The 15,379-nt window shown below is 41.2% G+C and overlaps 1 protein-coding gene across 1 annotated transcript in view; it reads left to right on the top strand.

The window, feature by feature from the left end:
• Positions 1-15,379, top strand: part of ITPRID2 (ITPR interacting domain containing 2) — a 40,157-nt gene that overhangs the window by 17,460 nt on the left and 7,318 nt on the right. The window contains exons 11-16 of the mRNA XM_062498070.1: positions 5,509-5,597; positions 8,051-9,280; positions 11,991-12,071; positions 12,438-12,565; positions 13,570-13,720; positions 15,012-15,077. Coding sequence (XP_062354054.1) covers positions 5,509-5,597; positions 8,051-9,280; positions 11,991-12,071; positions 12,438-12,565; positions 13,570-13,720; positions 15,012-15,077 — 1,745 coding nt within the window. The remainder of the gene's footprint in view (positions 1-5,508; positions 5,598-8,050; positions 9,281-11,990; positions 12,072-12,437; positions 12,566-13,569; positions 13,721-15,011; positions 15,078-15,379) is intronic.

Raw genomic sequence — 15,379 nt, 5'->3', positions numbered from 1 at the left:
GATAAAGCTGATTTTTAAGTTTGTGATTGTTACTTTGCCCAGTATTAACAAGCAAAGTCCCTTCTCTAGCTGATACATTTAATTAAAGAGGAACTAGAGCTTGTTGCACTTAGGGAGATGCTTAGCTGCAATGCACTTTCTTGGTGAAACACTAATAGCATCTCTAGATACTTAAGAGCCACAGAAAAAACCTGTCTAAAGAAACAGAGATCATCTTACTTGTATTTGCACAAATGAATTAACAATCATGTGAACTGTCAGCTGAGTTGCATTGACGTGGTTGAGAGTGCCCTGGACTGTGTTGGGGTGTAGTGCCTGGTTATTGGTCATAGCTTGTACTGCTTGTTCATCAGTGTCCTGCACAGCACAGCCTGGTGCTCACTGAGCTTCCTCTGCTACAAACATAGCTAAGGATTGCCAGAAGCTGAATCTCCAACTGCTCCCAGTACTTCCTCCTTAGCCTGATTTTGAAGTTCATTACCACCTGCTTTACATGACTACTTGAAAAGAGGTGCAGTCTTCATAGGGCAGTTCTCCTGTTTGCCTGGCCTTTCCAGCTTCAGGGAGAGCTTGTCAGAGAAAACCAACTTAAGGAACAAGGAGCTGCAGTCAGGGAGGAGAAAACAAAATAAATGTTTTCATCTTTTCTGCTCCTAATAGTTATTTTACCCTCTTCTTCCACCACACAACAAGGAAAAGTGTGTACTTGCTGAAAGGCACCAACAGTTCTAGCAATGGGACTTCAGTCTGACAGAAGCAGGCTGTGCTGGGTCATGTTTCCCAGACACTGTGTCCCACATATTTCTGAACACACTTCTCACAGATTAGTGTTGACACTTCATTATCAGGCAGGCATTGCCTAGAGTTGTCTAGGACTTACCTGGCAAGGGTACTGATGCCTGCGTGTTTGCTAAAAGTTATTCTGAGACCAGCATTTTATTTCACCTGGAAGATGTGAAACATGTAGGACTTAGTTCTGTGTGGACTTCAGTAAAGTTGCCAAGAGGGAGAACATTTGATGGAGAAACTTACCGACCCAAAATGTAAAAAACTGTAGCCAACTTTTGTTTTTGCAAGTTGTCCAAAATGAGGCAACATAGAGGCCAGCTTTCTCAGAGAGTGGATGTTCACCACGTTGGAAGGCATCCAGAGTTAATGGTCACTTATTAGAAATGCTGGCCATAGTGTCTGAACGTGAAATGCCACTCTCACTAGCAATCTCATGAGGTGGGATCAGCATGAAATTCAACCACAGATCTTCTGTTGCAATGTGATTTCAGTTGACAATCCTTATACAAACCCACCTTTTTCAGTGGCTTTGTCTCTACTGTGCATAAGCACCCATAAACAAAAGATTTGTTCCAGATGAATGCTTTCCCTGAAGGATTACTTCTGTACTTCTTTTTTTTTTTTATGTGGTGGTATTGCTTTGTCAATTAGTAGGGTTGGTGTTCTTTAGTACAGATTACTGTAAACCTTGCAGTGTCATTTTACATCTACACAGAGGGCTGTGGATGCTTTCTCTGAAATTTACAGTGGTTTGTAAGGTGTGTTAAGAGGGCTTTTAATAAGAAGTGAAACATTCAAATAAAAAAAAAATATTATTTTTCCTACTGAAATAGTCTGGTTGACTGTTATAGTTTAACAACAAAGCCTACTGTCCCTTAGACTCGCAATTAAAACATGTTTCTTTTTTCAGTATTTTTAGGAAAACAAGAATGAAAAGCTTCTGCTAGTTTGCAAACATACAGCGCTGCTAAATGTCCTCTATAAAATAAAAACCTATTGCAAAGTTGTCTGGTAGAAAGTTTTGTAAGTGCAAAACCATAACTCTTACTGACATACCATACAGCAGCACCTTCCTTTCCAAAAAATGCCCCAAAAGCAAGACAAATACAGGTACAAGGCCTAGAGGGAAAAGCATTCTCAAGACACTGCAATTTGTGAATGTCTGGTTGTTGGCATCAACATGGATCTGTGAAATTTTGAGTAGCCACAGACCTTCTTTTAAGGCATTCTATGTTGATAGTCAAAAGCAGTTACTGGTTTTGAAAATTTAGTTCTTGAAAGGGAAGCAAGTACATCATCAGCACTTCCTGTCCTTAATATATTAATGTATTTATAGCTCTCTGTGGGTGCAGCTCCACAGGAGATTGGAGATGAGGGAGTGAGAAGAAAACATCTGAAACAGATTTAGTATTTGTGGGAGTCTGTGCTTATCTGTCCAGATGCAAGGAAATCCCCAGGGACTCGGAGAGTTTTTGCAGCAGGGCTCCCTGTTGTGCTGGTTTTGTTAGTGCTGGGGTGCATGGTGTGATCAGTATGCAAAAAAGGGACAGCTGGTATTTAATCCCATAATGAAATACTTTATAGTTAAGTTTGGAGTGTTAATTTAATAATTATCTTATAAAATATGAAGTGCATGAGAGCTTTTCCAGTAGTACAGGTAACTAATCATTTCCCTGATGGGGTGCCCTGATGAATCTGCTCTCACATTTTGTAAACCACAGACTTGTTTCTTCATCATGTGTTCTTTGTTCAGAGCATTTTCAGTTGATTCAGTTTATTAATGAATACACACACTTTTTGGATGCATATTGAGTGCCTAAATACACTTTGATTTTTAAAAAAATTTTTAAAGCTATATAAGCTTAAAACAACAATCCAAGAGGCATTTTAATTTGTGCTCTGTTAAACTGGGATGGGAGTTTGATTGTTCCTGCTGGTTTTGTTTGTCGTGGCTGGTTCCTTCTCCCACACTTTCCTTATTACCCTGTCCCTGGCCTCCTCCCAGTAGTGCAGAAGATTTCCTCTGTGTAGTGTTGACAGTAGCTTTGGGTGGCAGAGTCAGTGTTGTGCAGTGGTACCTTTTTGCAGAAGGTACAGTTGCCTTGCTGGGGTTACACAGGGAAAGGGATGATCCCAGGCTGATTCCTATAAACCACTCAACCTTGATGTTGAGTGTTCTGCCCTTGAGGTGAAGAGAGAGGAGCCATATCTCATCACAAACTCCTTCTCTTAATGTTCTCCTTTGCCAGGAGGCCATTAATCAAAAGCAGAATGTAACTGTGTAGCTTTTTTTTAGAAGTGTTTTTGTATTTTCTCCCTTGATGCTTGAATTTGAGAGATACCCAGGTGCTATAGAGCAGGATACATAGCTGTATCAGTATTGTCAAGGAAGGTGGATACCACTATGTATCTGTATATCCCAGCATGCTAGTTGGTATTTCCAGTCTTTACAGAATGAAACCTTATCATTTCACCACTGATTCAGTACAGATTCCAGCTCTTTGTAATTTTTTACTGCATTTACATTGTAGTGTTGTCATGGAGAACCCTTATAACTTGTGAAAGACAAGGCTAAGGTGTGGTAGCAGATGACTGCTCAGAAAACATGTCTCTTCTGATTTGCTTTAAAATGTTAAAAAAATCCTAGCAGCTCTGTAGCACAAAAAGCACAGGATGACTGTATAAAGGGGATGTCTCCTGAGGTGGAACCAAGGCAGTTTGAGTCTGTTCATACTGTGCCAGTCTCTTGCCATGGATAAATGAGGCTGGTGTAAATGACTGCTCTGGGCTGATCCCTTGCTGGGCAGTATCTGTCCTGTAAGGCTGTCAGAGCATGTGCATAAATACTCGATGCTATAGAAAATTATCTGAAAGACTGATTTTAACTTTAATACTGTGTCTCTGAGAAGCCCAAGAATTGATTTGAGAAAACATATAGATGTAATTTTTCTTTCTATAGCTGAAAAGGAAATACTGACTGAGAAGGAAATAGAAGGACAGGTCAGCATTCTGTTGAGCAGTAATGATGTTCATGAGCATGAAAACAGATGCCAGCACGTGCACTGGTGAATTGCTTTATCTGAACTAATGGGGATCTCTTCCCTAAGAGAGGATAAGGTTTTCACCAGTAGTGGGGCTTTTTTCTCTTAAATTAAAATTCACCAGATAAGAGAAAGAGGAGGCCAAAGTGTCTGGCAACAAAATTAGGTAGCTGTTCACCTTGAAGAAGGTAACAGCTTCCCCCCAGCTTCAGCTGCAGGGACAAGCTGTTCATGGCATGCTCTTTCAGCTGTATTACTTGAAATGGGCAGCTAATAAGATCCAGTTCTCAGGGAAGTAATTTCCATTGTCTTTACTGGGAGTTGGGTGGGGATGTCTGTCATGAGGTAGAAAAGTTGTTTGTCATTGCAGGATATTGTGGCTACCATGATAACAGAGCAGCAGCACTATTTGAAAGGCACTCCCTAAAAGCTGTATGACATCACTGATACAGAAGCTTAGTGGGCAGTTTGCCTCTGCTGGTGTTCACAGACTGTGCAGGCTCTTGCTTATTTCTGTGTTAGCAAAATGTTTAACAGAATTAATACTAAAAAAAATCAGTTGTGAATATCCAACAGTTTTCATAATGTATGCAGATGCATTGAGCTGTGAACTGGGATTAATTATATGATGACATTTAACTGGAGCAAAATTCTGTGTCTGTCTTTGAGAAGACAGCAGCAAGCTCTTGCCTAAGGATGAAGAGGAGAACGTGGCAGGGGTCTGAGGGCTACAGGCCACTAGTTACTTCCCATCTCCAAGCTTTTATACTTCTGTTGAGACCTAAAGGTGAGATAAGTCAGCTGGCCTCAGGCTGAGTAAAATGTTTCTGGAGCCATAAGGTAAACCTTGCACTTGGTGGGTGCTTCCTGTGTCTGTTCAGGAGCAATATAGATGCAGTAGTGCACTGCAGAGCTTGCTGAGATCTCTCTGCAAAGCTGCTTAGTGACTGCAGTGCTTGCACCAGAGGAAATTACTCCTGGGAAGCACTTAGGGTTTTAGAGCCTCTTTAGGCTATTTTAATGCTTACCTAATGAGAGTAGAAAGGAACAAGCAGGAGGATCTTATCTCTCATGTATAAAATGAGCGCTGGGAATGTGCTTTGGCAGATTGCCCATTGATGTGTAAGGGATGTTCTGCCTTTGTCTGCTAGCCCAGTGGAGGATCCTCTCCAGCAGCTGGCAGAGCCCTCCACATGGCCCTCTCTGCCCATGGGATGCTGTCCCTTTGGGTGTGTGGGGTGGTGTAGGCTGGTAGGAAATCAGTGATCTTCAGTATCTCCATGATCAGGAGAGGGGTCAAATCCATACTGTTCTACACTAAAGCGACTCTTCCACAGCCTGCATGTGAATTAATCAATAATACAGTTCTGTGAAAGCAAAACTCCAATGATGGTAATATCTGCAGAGGATTTTTCCACAGCACAGGAAGGAAAAAATTAAAAGATGGTTTCTCTTCCACTGCTGCTTCAAGTTTCACAAGTAGGGCTTTGGGTGAGAAATTTTGCTTGAAACAAACAAGTTGTTTCTCTGTTTTGTTCAAAGTGGAGCCTGAAAAGCAGTTGTATTACCCACTTAATGTTACTTTGCTGTAAAAGGAAAGCTTGTATTGAATGTGATTGGTCTTGAAAGGCTGGGATTTGTAAAGTAATTGCAGTTGTGTTTTGGTTGTTTTAAACAGATCAGCTGTTAAGGACAGCCAGTCAGCACTCTGACAGCAGTGGCTTCGCTGAGGACTCTACAGATTGTTCTCCATTCAGTCATCTCCAGGTAAGGTTCTCACCTGGTGGATGAAATACTCCTGATTAGTGTGAAACAGTAGGGAAGGGTAGGAGGGATGTTGATGTTTAACTGCTACTGTGACTGTCAGTCTAGATCCTATAAAACCATAATTTTCAGAGCTGGACCTGCCAAGTCCCTTACAGAGCTGAGTGTAAATTTCTGGTAGGTTAATCCGGGTATACTTGTGACTGGAATAAGCTCTAAATTCAGTTTGTTCTGATTGCTGCTTCTGGTGTATCTTTCTCACTGCCTGTTAGTCGATTCCTCTCAGTAGTGGGTAGAGATTAAGGTCTTGAAAGATTATAGCTATTCTGCTGATTGTTTCATTTTTTAAATAATTTTCGCCTTCCCGTTCTCCTTGTTCTTCTCTCCCCTGCCCCCTGCATATTTTTTTTTTAATTAACAAGTGACAGAAAATGAAAACCATTTCACACTAGCTTTACTGTGAAGATAGACTAATTTTAGTTGATCTTGACCTTCCATGCTCTTTCTTGTTCCAGTTTGTTTGATCTTGGTCCCAGAAATTGCTGTGATGCTGACCAGAGACCTCATATCTTAGGGAAAGCTTTTGTTCCAGCCTGGTCTTTAGGTGTCTGCTCAATACACATGCTTGCACAGCTTGTGCTGTATCTGATCTTTTGGAGAGCTGTTTTCCCAAAACATTCACACAGTAATAGCCATGATTTAATTGACCTGTCAGTCAGAGAAAAGCCTTGAGTCAGATCCTGTCCTCAAGGCCAGCTATTCCTGGGACCTAGACTACAGCCCAAAGGAATAGATGGGATTCTGGGTACCTCCAGCAATTTCATTTCTATAGCTTGTATCTGCTGAACTGTTTCTTATGCCACCATATGTTTCTCCCTTGTGGCACACCAAGCATTTTAAAAGCTGTTGGGCAGTTACTAAGAAGAGTTTTTTTACCCTCTACATTCATCAGTGTTGCTTTTTCATTTTGGTACTGGAATTCTGGTTTTTCCAATTTAGTAGTTCTTCAACCGAGTACTAGAATAAAAGCCAAGACAGTGTTAGCCTTTGTCTCCCTTAAACATCACTTCAGTTCTTTCCAAGAGCAAGAAAAGAAGTAAAAATGAATAAAGGAAAAAATGATCCTGAGTCCCTTCAAAGAGCCTAAACATCTGACAGACTTGCTCAGCTCTCTATAGAGCTGTGAATGCACTGAAGTTAAAGTTAGAAGGTGCCTCCGAGGAGAGTTGTTCACTCCTGATCTTTGTTGGTTGCAACCTGATTAAGAGTCCACTAAAAGTATGTTTCAGCTAAGTACCCCTTCACTGGACTATTGCTGGAGTTTATCTGTGTTGGCTGTAAAGGGAAGGGATTTTTTCTGTTTTCTATTACGCTGTTTTGAAAAGGTATATTGAGACTGCATGAGACTTGTGCCATGGAGTTGCTAGGCTTTCCTCTGCCACCTCCACTCCTTCATTCACACCAAGTGCTTAGCTGAATTCAGAAAATAGGGGTGAATGATGCAGCTAGGGGAAATGAGAACTTGGCAGCTAGTGAAGAGAGCCTGTGAAAAGATGAAGGGGATTCAGAGGAGTGTGTATTGTTTCTTAAAAGTATGGTAACTTAGTGCCATCTACTGTTAAATTGTTGACTCTAGCACCCATAGCCTTCCTCTGAAACTCAGGAGAGAACTCAACATTTGAGCCATATTGCCTTTCATCTCTGACTTCCAAAATTAAGATTTCTGAGGGAGATTTTGACATTGAGACAGGGTATTCTGCAGGGGGGTTTCGTATTACCAAAGAAGCCAGAATTCTCCATCCAAGCTCTTATGCCTTACTCATCATTGAACAGTGTGATGGAGGATTAAGACACTAATAGTACCAGATGTGCTCTTCAGCTGAGATTAACATCCTAATGTGATATTCTCAGTCTTCAACAATTCTTTAATTAAATGGGCTGAGTTTATAGGCAGACTGGCTTTCCCATTCCTAGTGTTGTCCTGGAACACAGTTTCACTACAGTCTGCAGTTCTCCTCACTTCTCTGTATGTATTTCCTAATGCTACCATTCATTTCTGTGTTGTGAACCTTTATAAATGGGAAATGCTATGTACCATGACCTGGCTATCTGCTTGTCATCACTTCCTCAAATACTACCATTGTATTCTTCTTGCTACTCTTTTGCCAATTCTGTTCTTAATAATATTGAATCTATTGTCAGGTCAAAGGAATGTGTGAAGAGTTTTCTCTTTAGAAAAATAAAAACCACCTTTTGGTGCCATACTTCATTGTACACCTAATGTATCTAACACCATTGCTCTTTTGGTCTCCTTCACTGTTTTTCTTGCACATTAAATGCATTATTCTTTCTGCTCCCCACCCCAAAACCCAATGAATATATTCTTGGACTCCTGGCCTGACTCCTGAGAAGGCAGTAGCTGAGTTCACTCCTTTGCTGTCTCATATCTTTCCTAGGTTCAGGAGTCTTTGCAGGGCATGGGAAGCAGTGCTGACAGCTGTGACAGTGAAACAACTGTGACATCGCACAGCGAGGAGCAGAAGACACCGATAGCCAAGGAACTGCCCTGTTTTGATAAGTTTGAGGAGGAGGAGGAGGAAGATGATGATGAGGAGGATTATGATGATGATGATGATGAAGAGGATATTATGTCTCAAGTAGAGAGACGAAAGGTAGGGGCATCTTCTGATAGCAGAAGGAGTGAAGACAGAAAATTCAGTGACTGTAAAACTGAACAAAATCAAGGACAAGAAAGCAAGTCATCTCATATATCAGAGACAGTCCAAGCAGAGGTCAGCTCTAAAGAGGAAGACATTTCCAGTGAGCAAAAAGAATCAGACCTGCTGGAGGAAGGCAGTGTGTTTGAGTTTCCTCAGTATCACACACACCATATCCTCAGGTCGATGCAGTCCCTGGAAGGTGATGGCTCCTCCACATCATCTGTGGACAGAGTTCAGGTTGCCTTGCAAAGAGCTGAGCTGAGGATCATCAATTCACCTGACTCCAAGGCCAGGTGCACTCTGCTTAAGTCAAAAGATCTTCTGAGGAAACAGAGGCTCTGGTTTGCTGAACCGGGTTATCCTCTAAGGCGGTCTCAGTCTCTCCCCACTGCATTGCTGAATCCAGTGAAAGTGGTGTCCTCTGTGAATGTTCAGTTAACTCCAGGAAAAGAGACTCTCTGCAGTCCTCCTTCTTTCACCTACAAGTACACACAAGTGGAGGAGGACAAGAAAGCAGCATCTGAGAATGACAGAAGTGAGGATGAGGCAGCCTCCAGCCATCCTGTGTGCAAATCCACACTGTTTATTGCGCCTTCATCCTCCAAGAAGGAGGTGCCACAGGCTGGGCCCAGCAGGCTGCCTGAGGAGCTCAGTCCCACCAGGGTGCAGAACTACCCCCTGCACACGCCAGCAGCCATGTCCCAGTCCACGTGCTCCCTCCATTCCCTCCCCACAGAGTGGCAGGACAGGCCGCTGTGTGAGCACATGAGGACGCTCAGCACCCACAGTGTCCCAAGCATCTCCAGCTCTTCCTTCAGTGCTGTGCTTCCCCCCTTCAGCTGTCCCTTCTTTCCAAGGCATGGAGTTCCTCATCGTCCTCTTGCCATGAACCCACCCTCCACTGTGGAGATGCAGCTACGCAGGGTCCTACATGACATCAGAAACTCTCTGCAGAACCTCTCGCAGGTAAGAGCAAACCTAGTTTTGCTCCTGGACAGAGTGGGTCCTTATCCTATCCTTACCAAACCAAGGTGATGACCTGAATATTCCTTTGTGTAGTTTAACAGATCAGGGGGAAAAAAAGAAAAAAAGATGCTTCGTTCAAGTCTGATTTGTTACTGTTCTAGGGGCTTCTGTTTAAAGAGGCAAGTTTAAAGTACTCAAAGGTGGGAGTTTTAGGTTAGATATTAGGAAAAAATAACCTAGAAGGTGGTTGGGCACTGGAACAGGCACCCCAGAGAAGTCACAGCACCAAGCCTGATGGAGTTCAAGAAGCATTTGGACAATGGTCTCAGGGACATGGTGTGACTCTTGGGGTTGTCCTGTGAGGGGCCAGGAGTTGGACTTTGATGACCCTTGTGGATCCATTCCAAGTCAATATATTCTATTATTCTATGAGCATCTTTTCAGTGCTCCACATTATTTTGCATTTAATGTTTCCTTGTTGCAGTTGACCCAGACTGATTTTTTTTCCTCAGTATTTTTTTATTTTTTAGCTTTTATGGACATTTGTGGATGGAAGGGAGGAACAGTGTACTGTATCAGCTATTATTTTATTTTAAGATGAGAATCATTAGCTTTAGATTTTAAAAGGCATATTTATAGAATCACAGAATGGTCTGGTCAATCCTTTGATTTCTATTCTCCTTGACATACTTCTCATTCAGCTGTTAAAAATGCATTTTTTTTCCCTTACAAGTCACAGAGCTTCAATAATGATGTCAGAGATTGATCTCTTTGTGTTTCTGTGCTGTTTCATGCCCATCTTTTTCATTTACAACTCTGGAGCTAGCCAACATGCTCTTGATACCATCAGTCTTTTATTAAGAATTGATTTTGTCGGAGCATGTGAAATTTTGTCCATCTCATCACTCAGAGAAGAAGTGCTTGAGAATACAAGCATGTAAATTTTACTAATTTCTGCCGCACCTTCTGCTTCTCCTCTCCTGATTTCCAGCTATTCCTCCTCTGCCATCCTGGTTCTGCTGTTTTCTTAGGTAGTGATCCAGCTTAGGGTCCTGCAAGCTGCTGCAGGAGGCTGTATGGGCAAAGCAGTTACAGACTGCTTTATGTCTGAATATGTGAGCACTATTCAGTTGTAGACCTGAAATTTCAGTGCGTTTAACCCAAGAGCAAACATGCACCTGGCTGCACTGTATTGCAGGTGGGAGGCTGTAATGGGCTTTTTTTGGGCCCCTGTTATTTTGTTAACTTTGTGACTTGTCAACAGTTAGAGGTGAGTCCAGTCTTCCTTTGGTTCTATCAGCTGGTCCTGATTCTCAGAGTAAGATTTGATACTGTGACTAGCTCTGCAGCAGAAGGCTGTGCTCACCTGTGTTTTAAGTCAACCATTGTTCAAGGGAGTGCTCGTGGTGTGCCTGGGAGAAAATGTTTGTAGAACTTAACCTTCTCTAGAGAATTCTCTCATGTGTTCCCTCAATTGCAGCCTTGATCTGTGTAAGATTGGAGTGTGCTCAGTACTTCTACCACACATACCATGCTAAATTAACCTGCTGAAAAGGAAACCTCTCTACTACATCTAGAACTAAAGCTGGTTCAGTCAGAAAAATAAAAAAGGGGGAGGGGGCAGGGGTGTGCATTGGAGGAGATAATAACCCCTTAGCCCACTTGTTCTTCTTCCAGCATATTTTGCCTAAACTAGTTTCATTTTTGGGGCTTGGCTCGTCTCACAGCAGAGATTGGGATGAAAATGTATTCCCTGCTTTTTCCTACAGTAGAGATTGGGTTTGGCACATAGCATACTCAATGGCTAAAAAAAGAGATATGGTGTTTAAATATATGATTCTGATTTTAAGAAGGAATAAGGAGGAGTAGATAAGTTGCTGATAGAACAGGGAACAGGGAAAGCTGGCAGAGGAAAAATAAACCCATCCTCTTGATGTGATCATGTTGGAGCAAAACTTCTCTATATGAATGAACATGCTTCAGATTTTCCATGATATATCAATAGCCCTCTGAATTCTTTCAAAATTATATTGGACAAGTTGTCTTTTTCATGTTTGAGAAGGTAAACATTTTTGCTGTTTCCACTGCTCTTTGTTGTGCTATGTCTGTACATGTAACGAACCCCTGGATTTTATCAGTTTGCTCCCTATGTTGTTGCAACATGCAAATAGAAATTCTTCAGCAATCTTGTTTTCTCGAGAGGTTATTAGCAAGCTGGAGTCTTTGGATATAGGCAACATAGATTAAAAACCAAAATGAACAAAAATTCCCCAAACTAAGAACTGAAGAAAATCCCATGACAAATTTGACTATAATCATGATTTCAAAATGGGACACAGTTTAATTTGCTCAGTTCTGGTTTTGGAATTGTCCTTTTTTATCATTAGCTGAGACAATTGAGGATACTAAGTTTCCAAGCATAAAATGCTTTGTGCAGAAAAAGTTAGTTTTTATTTCTAGTCACTGTGTCAGACAGGATTAATTTGGCTTTTCAGCAGCAGCACACTTGCATTGGTGAGCTTTGGTGCACGTGACAGTTAAGAAGTGGCACTGCCAGATTGTAAGGTTGCCTATTTGTAACACATGATTTCCATGGGTTGCAGAAATGTCAATGCCAGAAAGGTTGTGTTTTAACAGTGGCTGCTTTTGGAGTGTCTGTGTGTTCGAGGGGTTGCCTTTCCTATTTAAAGTGTTTGTTTCTTCCCCCTAGTACCCAGTGATGAGGGGTCAGGATCTTTCAGCTGCCACTGGTTACACTACTCAGAGATCATCCATTCTACCTCTCTATGAAGTAAGTGACCCTGTTTATGGAGTGGTACTGAGTCAAAACAAATGCAAAGAAACATCCTAAATGTGTCACAGATTGTGCTAACTTTAGGCAGTTCCTTGTCTTTGTTCTCAAGAGAGACCTTCTTGCAAATAATGTTAAAAAGGAATCAATCTAAATACGTTTTCATGTGTTTGCTTGTATGATACAGCTGAAAATGCTGTTTTCTTGAGTCATTGTGAAGGTACAACATGCAGCTTCCATCACATGCTGAAGTTGCTGAGGTTTTGTTAACTCAAAGGGCTCATCTGGGCAGATGTGGTTACAGGATCCAAAGTTAATTTAATTAATTTTCCTATGTAATTCATTATTGTATTTTTATTTCCCCAGAATACTTTCCAGGAGCTACAAGTGGTGAGGAGAAATCTAAATTTATTCAGAACCCAGATGATGGATTTGGAATTGACTATGTTGCGACAACAGACCACAGTTTATCAGCACATGACAGAGGAGGAAAGGTAAAATGGTCTTTTGTGAAAAAGAAACAAAAAAAGTAAATACCCTGGCATATCAGAAAATGTGTTACTGCCCTTGAAATCAGCAAGAAATCTATTAGCTTCAATTTGAACAGGGTTGGAGATGAGTTTTTGCCAAGATCTTATTTGCTCTTTTCTTTATACATCTTCATTCTAGAGTTTTTTACTGTTTTTTCTGATCCCTATTTCTCACTAATTATTTTTTTTTTCTGCATCCTTTCTCCAGCGTAATTCTACAGTTGCAGATTTTAAGGGCTGTTACCACAGGATATTTGAGCATAGTATGTTGTAGGGGAAGAAGTCTTAAAGATTTGATTTTAGATCACTCCCATCTTTGTAGATGTAAATAAAGAATGAGCACTGTAGCATTCAGATGCTTTTCCAACTCTCAGTGGCTACTCAGCAGGCTACAGATGGCATTCATGTTCTGGCTCTGTGTGGTTGTGCTTGCCAGGAGCTGCAGTAGCCCCAGATCTGGAACAATTTTTAAAACTGATTATATATTTAGTTTAGTTGAATCACCTCTTGGCCTATCACTTTAAAAGTAAACATATTTCAAATCAGTTGGCTGCCTTAGACAATGGCCAATTCCTGGCCAAAATGTAGCTGTGAGTGCTGGGGAGTCTGTAACCACACAGGAGAAGTAACATAAGATTACTGCATTACTCTGTGGTGCTTGTTTCTATCAGTTTTAAATTGCATTTGATTAGATATATGTAGAAATACCGATTTCTTATGCATGTAAAGCTGAATTTTTTTGGAGAATATTGTGTGGTACACTATGTTTTGGTTCTATGGACTGATACATATTTTCTATAAATGGAAAAAGACTTCCATGCCATGTAGGCATTCAGCTAACTTTTCTGTGCTCTGCTTTGAGTTCCCTTGTATGAAGCCCTTTACTTGTGGCACTGTCCTGCTCAGTCACCTCTTTGCAGCTGGGTGCAGTGAGTGCTTTTGTTCTTTTTGTGGTGGCCTTGCCATAGATTTGAAGCTGATCAGCTGCAGAGCCTGAGGAAGTCTGTCCGCATGGAGCTGCAGGAGTTGGAGATGCAGCTGGAAGAGCGTCTGCTTGCCTTGGAAGACCAGCTCAGAAGTCTGCACATGTCTTCACCTTACAGACCTCAGACACACATAGTAAGCATTAGTTCTGCAACAGCATTATGTGTTTTCTCAGTGTAATGTTCATCACAGAATCATAGAATAGTTAGGGTTGGAAGGGACCTTCAAAGATCATCTAATCTAATCAAAGTTCATCTAATTATCTCCTGCAATGAGCTGGGATAAATAATAACTCATAACTGTGCAAACTCTTAGAGTGGGATGGAACCTGGGAAATTTAATGATGCCATGTGTACTATCAGGGGTCATTTTTTTCTCATTTTCAGTCAGTATTTTGTCTTGGGGGAAAGGTGTATGACTTTCTTGGTGTTAATACATATCAGTACGTACCTTGTGGGGTTTTAGGGCTGAGAAAGGCAGACCCCTTCTGTCGGTGCTTTCTTCTTTTTCCTTTTCATGACCCTGAGTTTTCACAATTTTGGTAGCTAGGGCTTATGTCTAAAATTCTTGGAGAATGGTGATGTGCTTTCTGGAGTTCTCCTACACTGATTTTCTTGAGAGATGAGGGTAGAGAGATGAGACATTCACAGTGTTTCTCCCCCAGGAAACAGAGTATGCTTTGTCTCCAGCTCTGCCAGTTCATGGTGGGGGGAACCCAACAAAACAAACCCCCTCCCCCCCAAAAAAACAGCAAAAAAAAAAAAAAGGGGGAAATCCCATTGTTATGAGTTTTTTCTCCTCCGTTGCCTTTTGTAGCTCCTTCAGATGAACACATGTATCCCTGAAAAACAGTGGGAGATGCTCTGCTCCCACAAACACTCCCCAAAAGCACAGGAAGGGGGACAAAAGGCATTTGTCTGTGTGTTGTTGGGGGCATGGAAATATACTCTCTCTTATTTTTCACTCAGTAGAAGACTGTTCCTCTCTTTTGCTGCTGCAGTTCTGCCCTCAGCCAAACAAAAGAAGCACAGACAAAATTTATCATATGTTCTCCCTGGGTTTCATTTCTCTTTCTTAGCCAAGCCTCTTGTGTAGAAGCAGCACAGGCACTGACCACATCTTCCACTTCAGTATTTTGTCATGGGGAAAAAATTGAAACCAAGAACAGGAAAATATGGTATTACTGTGATCTCAAGCCAAACTTGCGTTCTTTGAACCATATAAATATTTTTTTATTTGTAAATCCTTTTATAGAAGAGGGCCAGCTTTAAAAATGACTGAAATAAAATTTCTCCAACCAGCTCCGCTTCCTGTTTCCAACTTTCTCGTTTTACAGAAAGTTGTCTGAGGTGCAGTGTGTTTATATATTAGCTTCTGAGAGCTCTAAAAAAGTCCTAAGTGCATTAACTTGTTTTAATTTTTTCAGGGTATGTATGGAAGCAGAAGTGCTGATAATCTGTCATGTCCTTCTCCATTGAACGTCATTGAACCAGTAAGTCATGGTTGTGTGCTCTCTGTTTTACTGATGAAAACAACCAGGAAGCCTTTACTTTAAAATAGGTTGCATGAGATTAATTTGACACATAATTTTTAGAAATACTTTACTCCCTTAAATAGCTTTGTTGAAAGCTGCAATTTTCCTTAAGCAGATTTAACTGTAGGTGTAAGTGGCTGTAGAGTCTTGTTAGCTTTTAAGAAGAATATGTAGAAGTGAGATGTTTTTTCATTAGTTGATACAAATGCCAGTACTACCTCATGAATTTTCTAGGGAAAGTTATTTTTTATATTTCTGGG

This window comes from Cinclus cinclus, chromosome 9 (genome assembly GCF_963662255.1).
Source record: "Cinclus cinclus chromosome 9, bCinCin1.1, whole genome shotgun sequence".
In the NCBI taxonomy this organism is placed as follows: Eukaryota; Metazoa; Chordata; class Aves; order Passeriformes; family Cinclidae; genus Cinclus; species Cinclus cinclus.
Note: the sequence above shows the minus strand (reverse complement) of the source record. Positions and strands in the feature narration are given on the sequence as shown.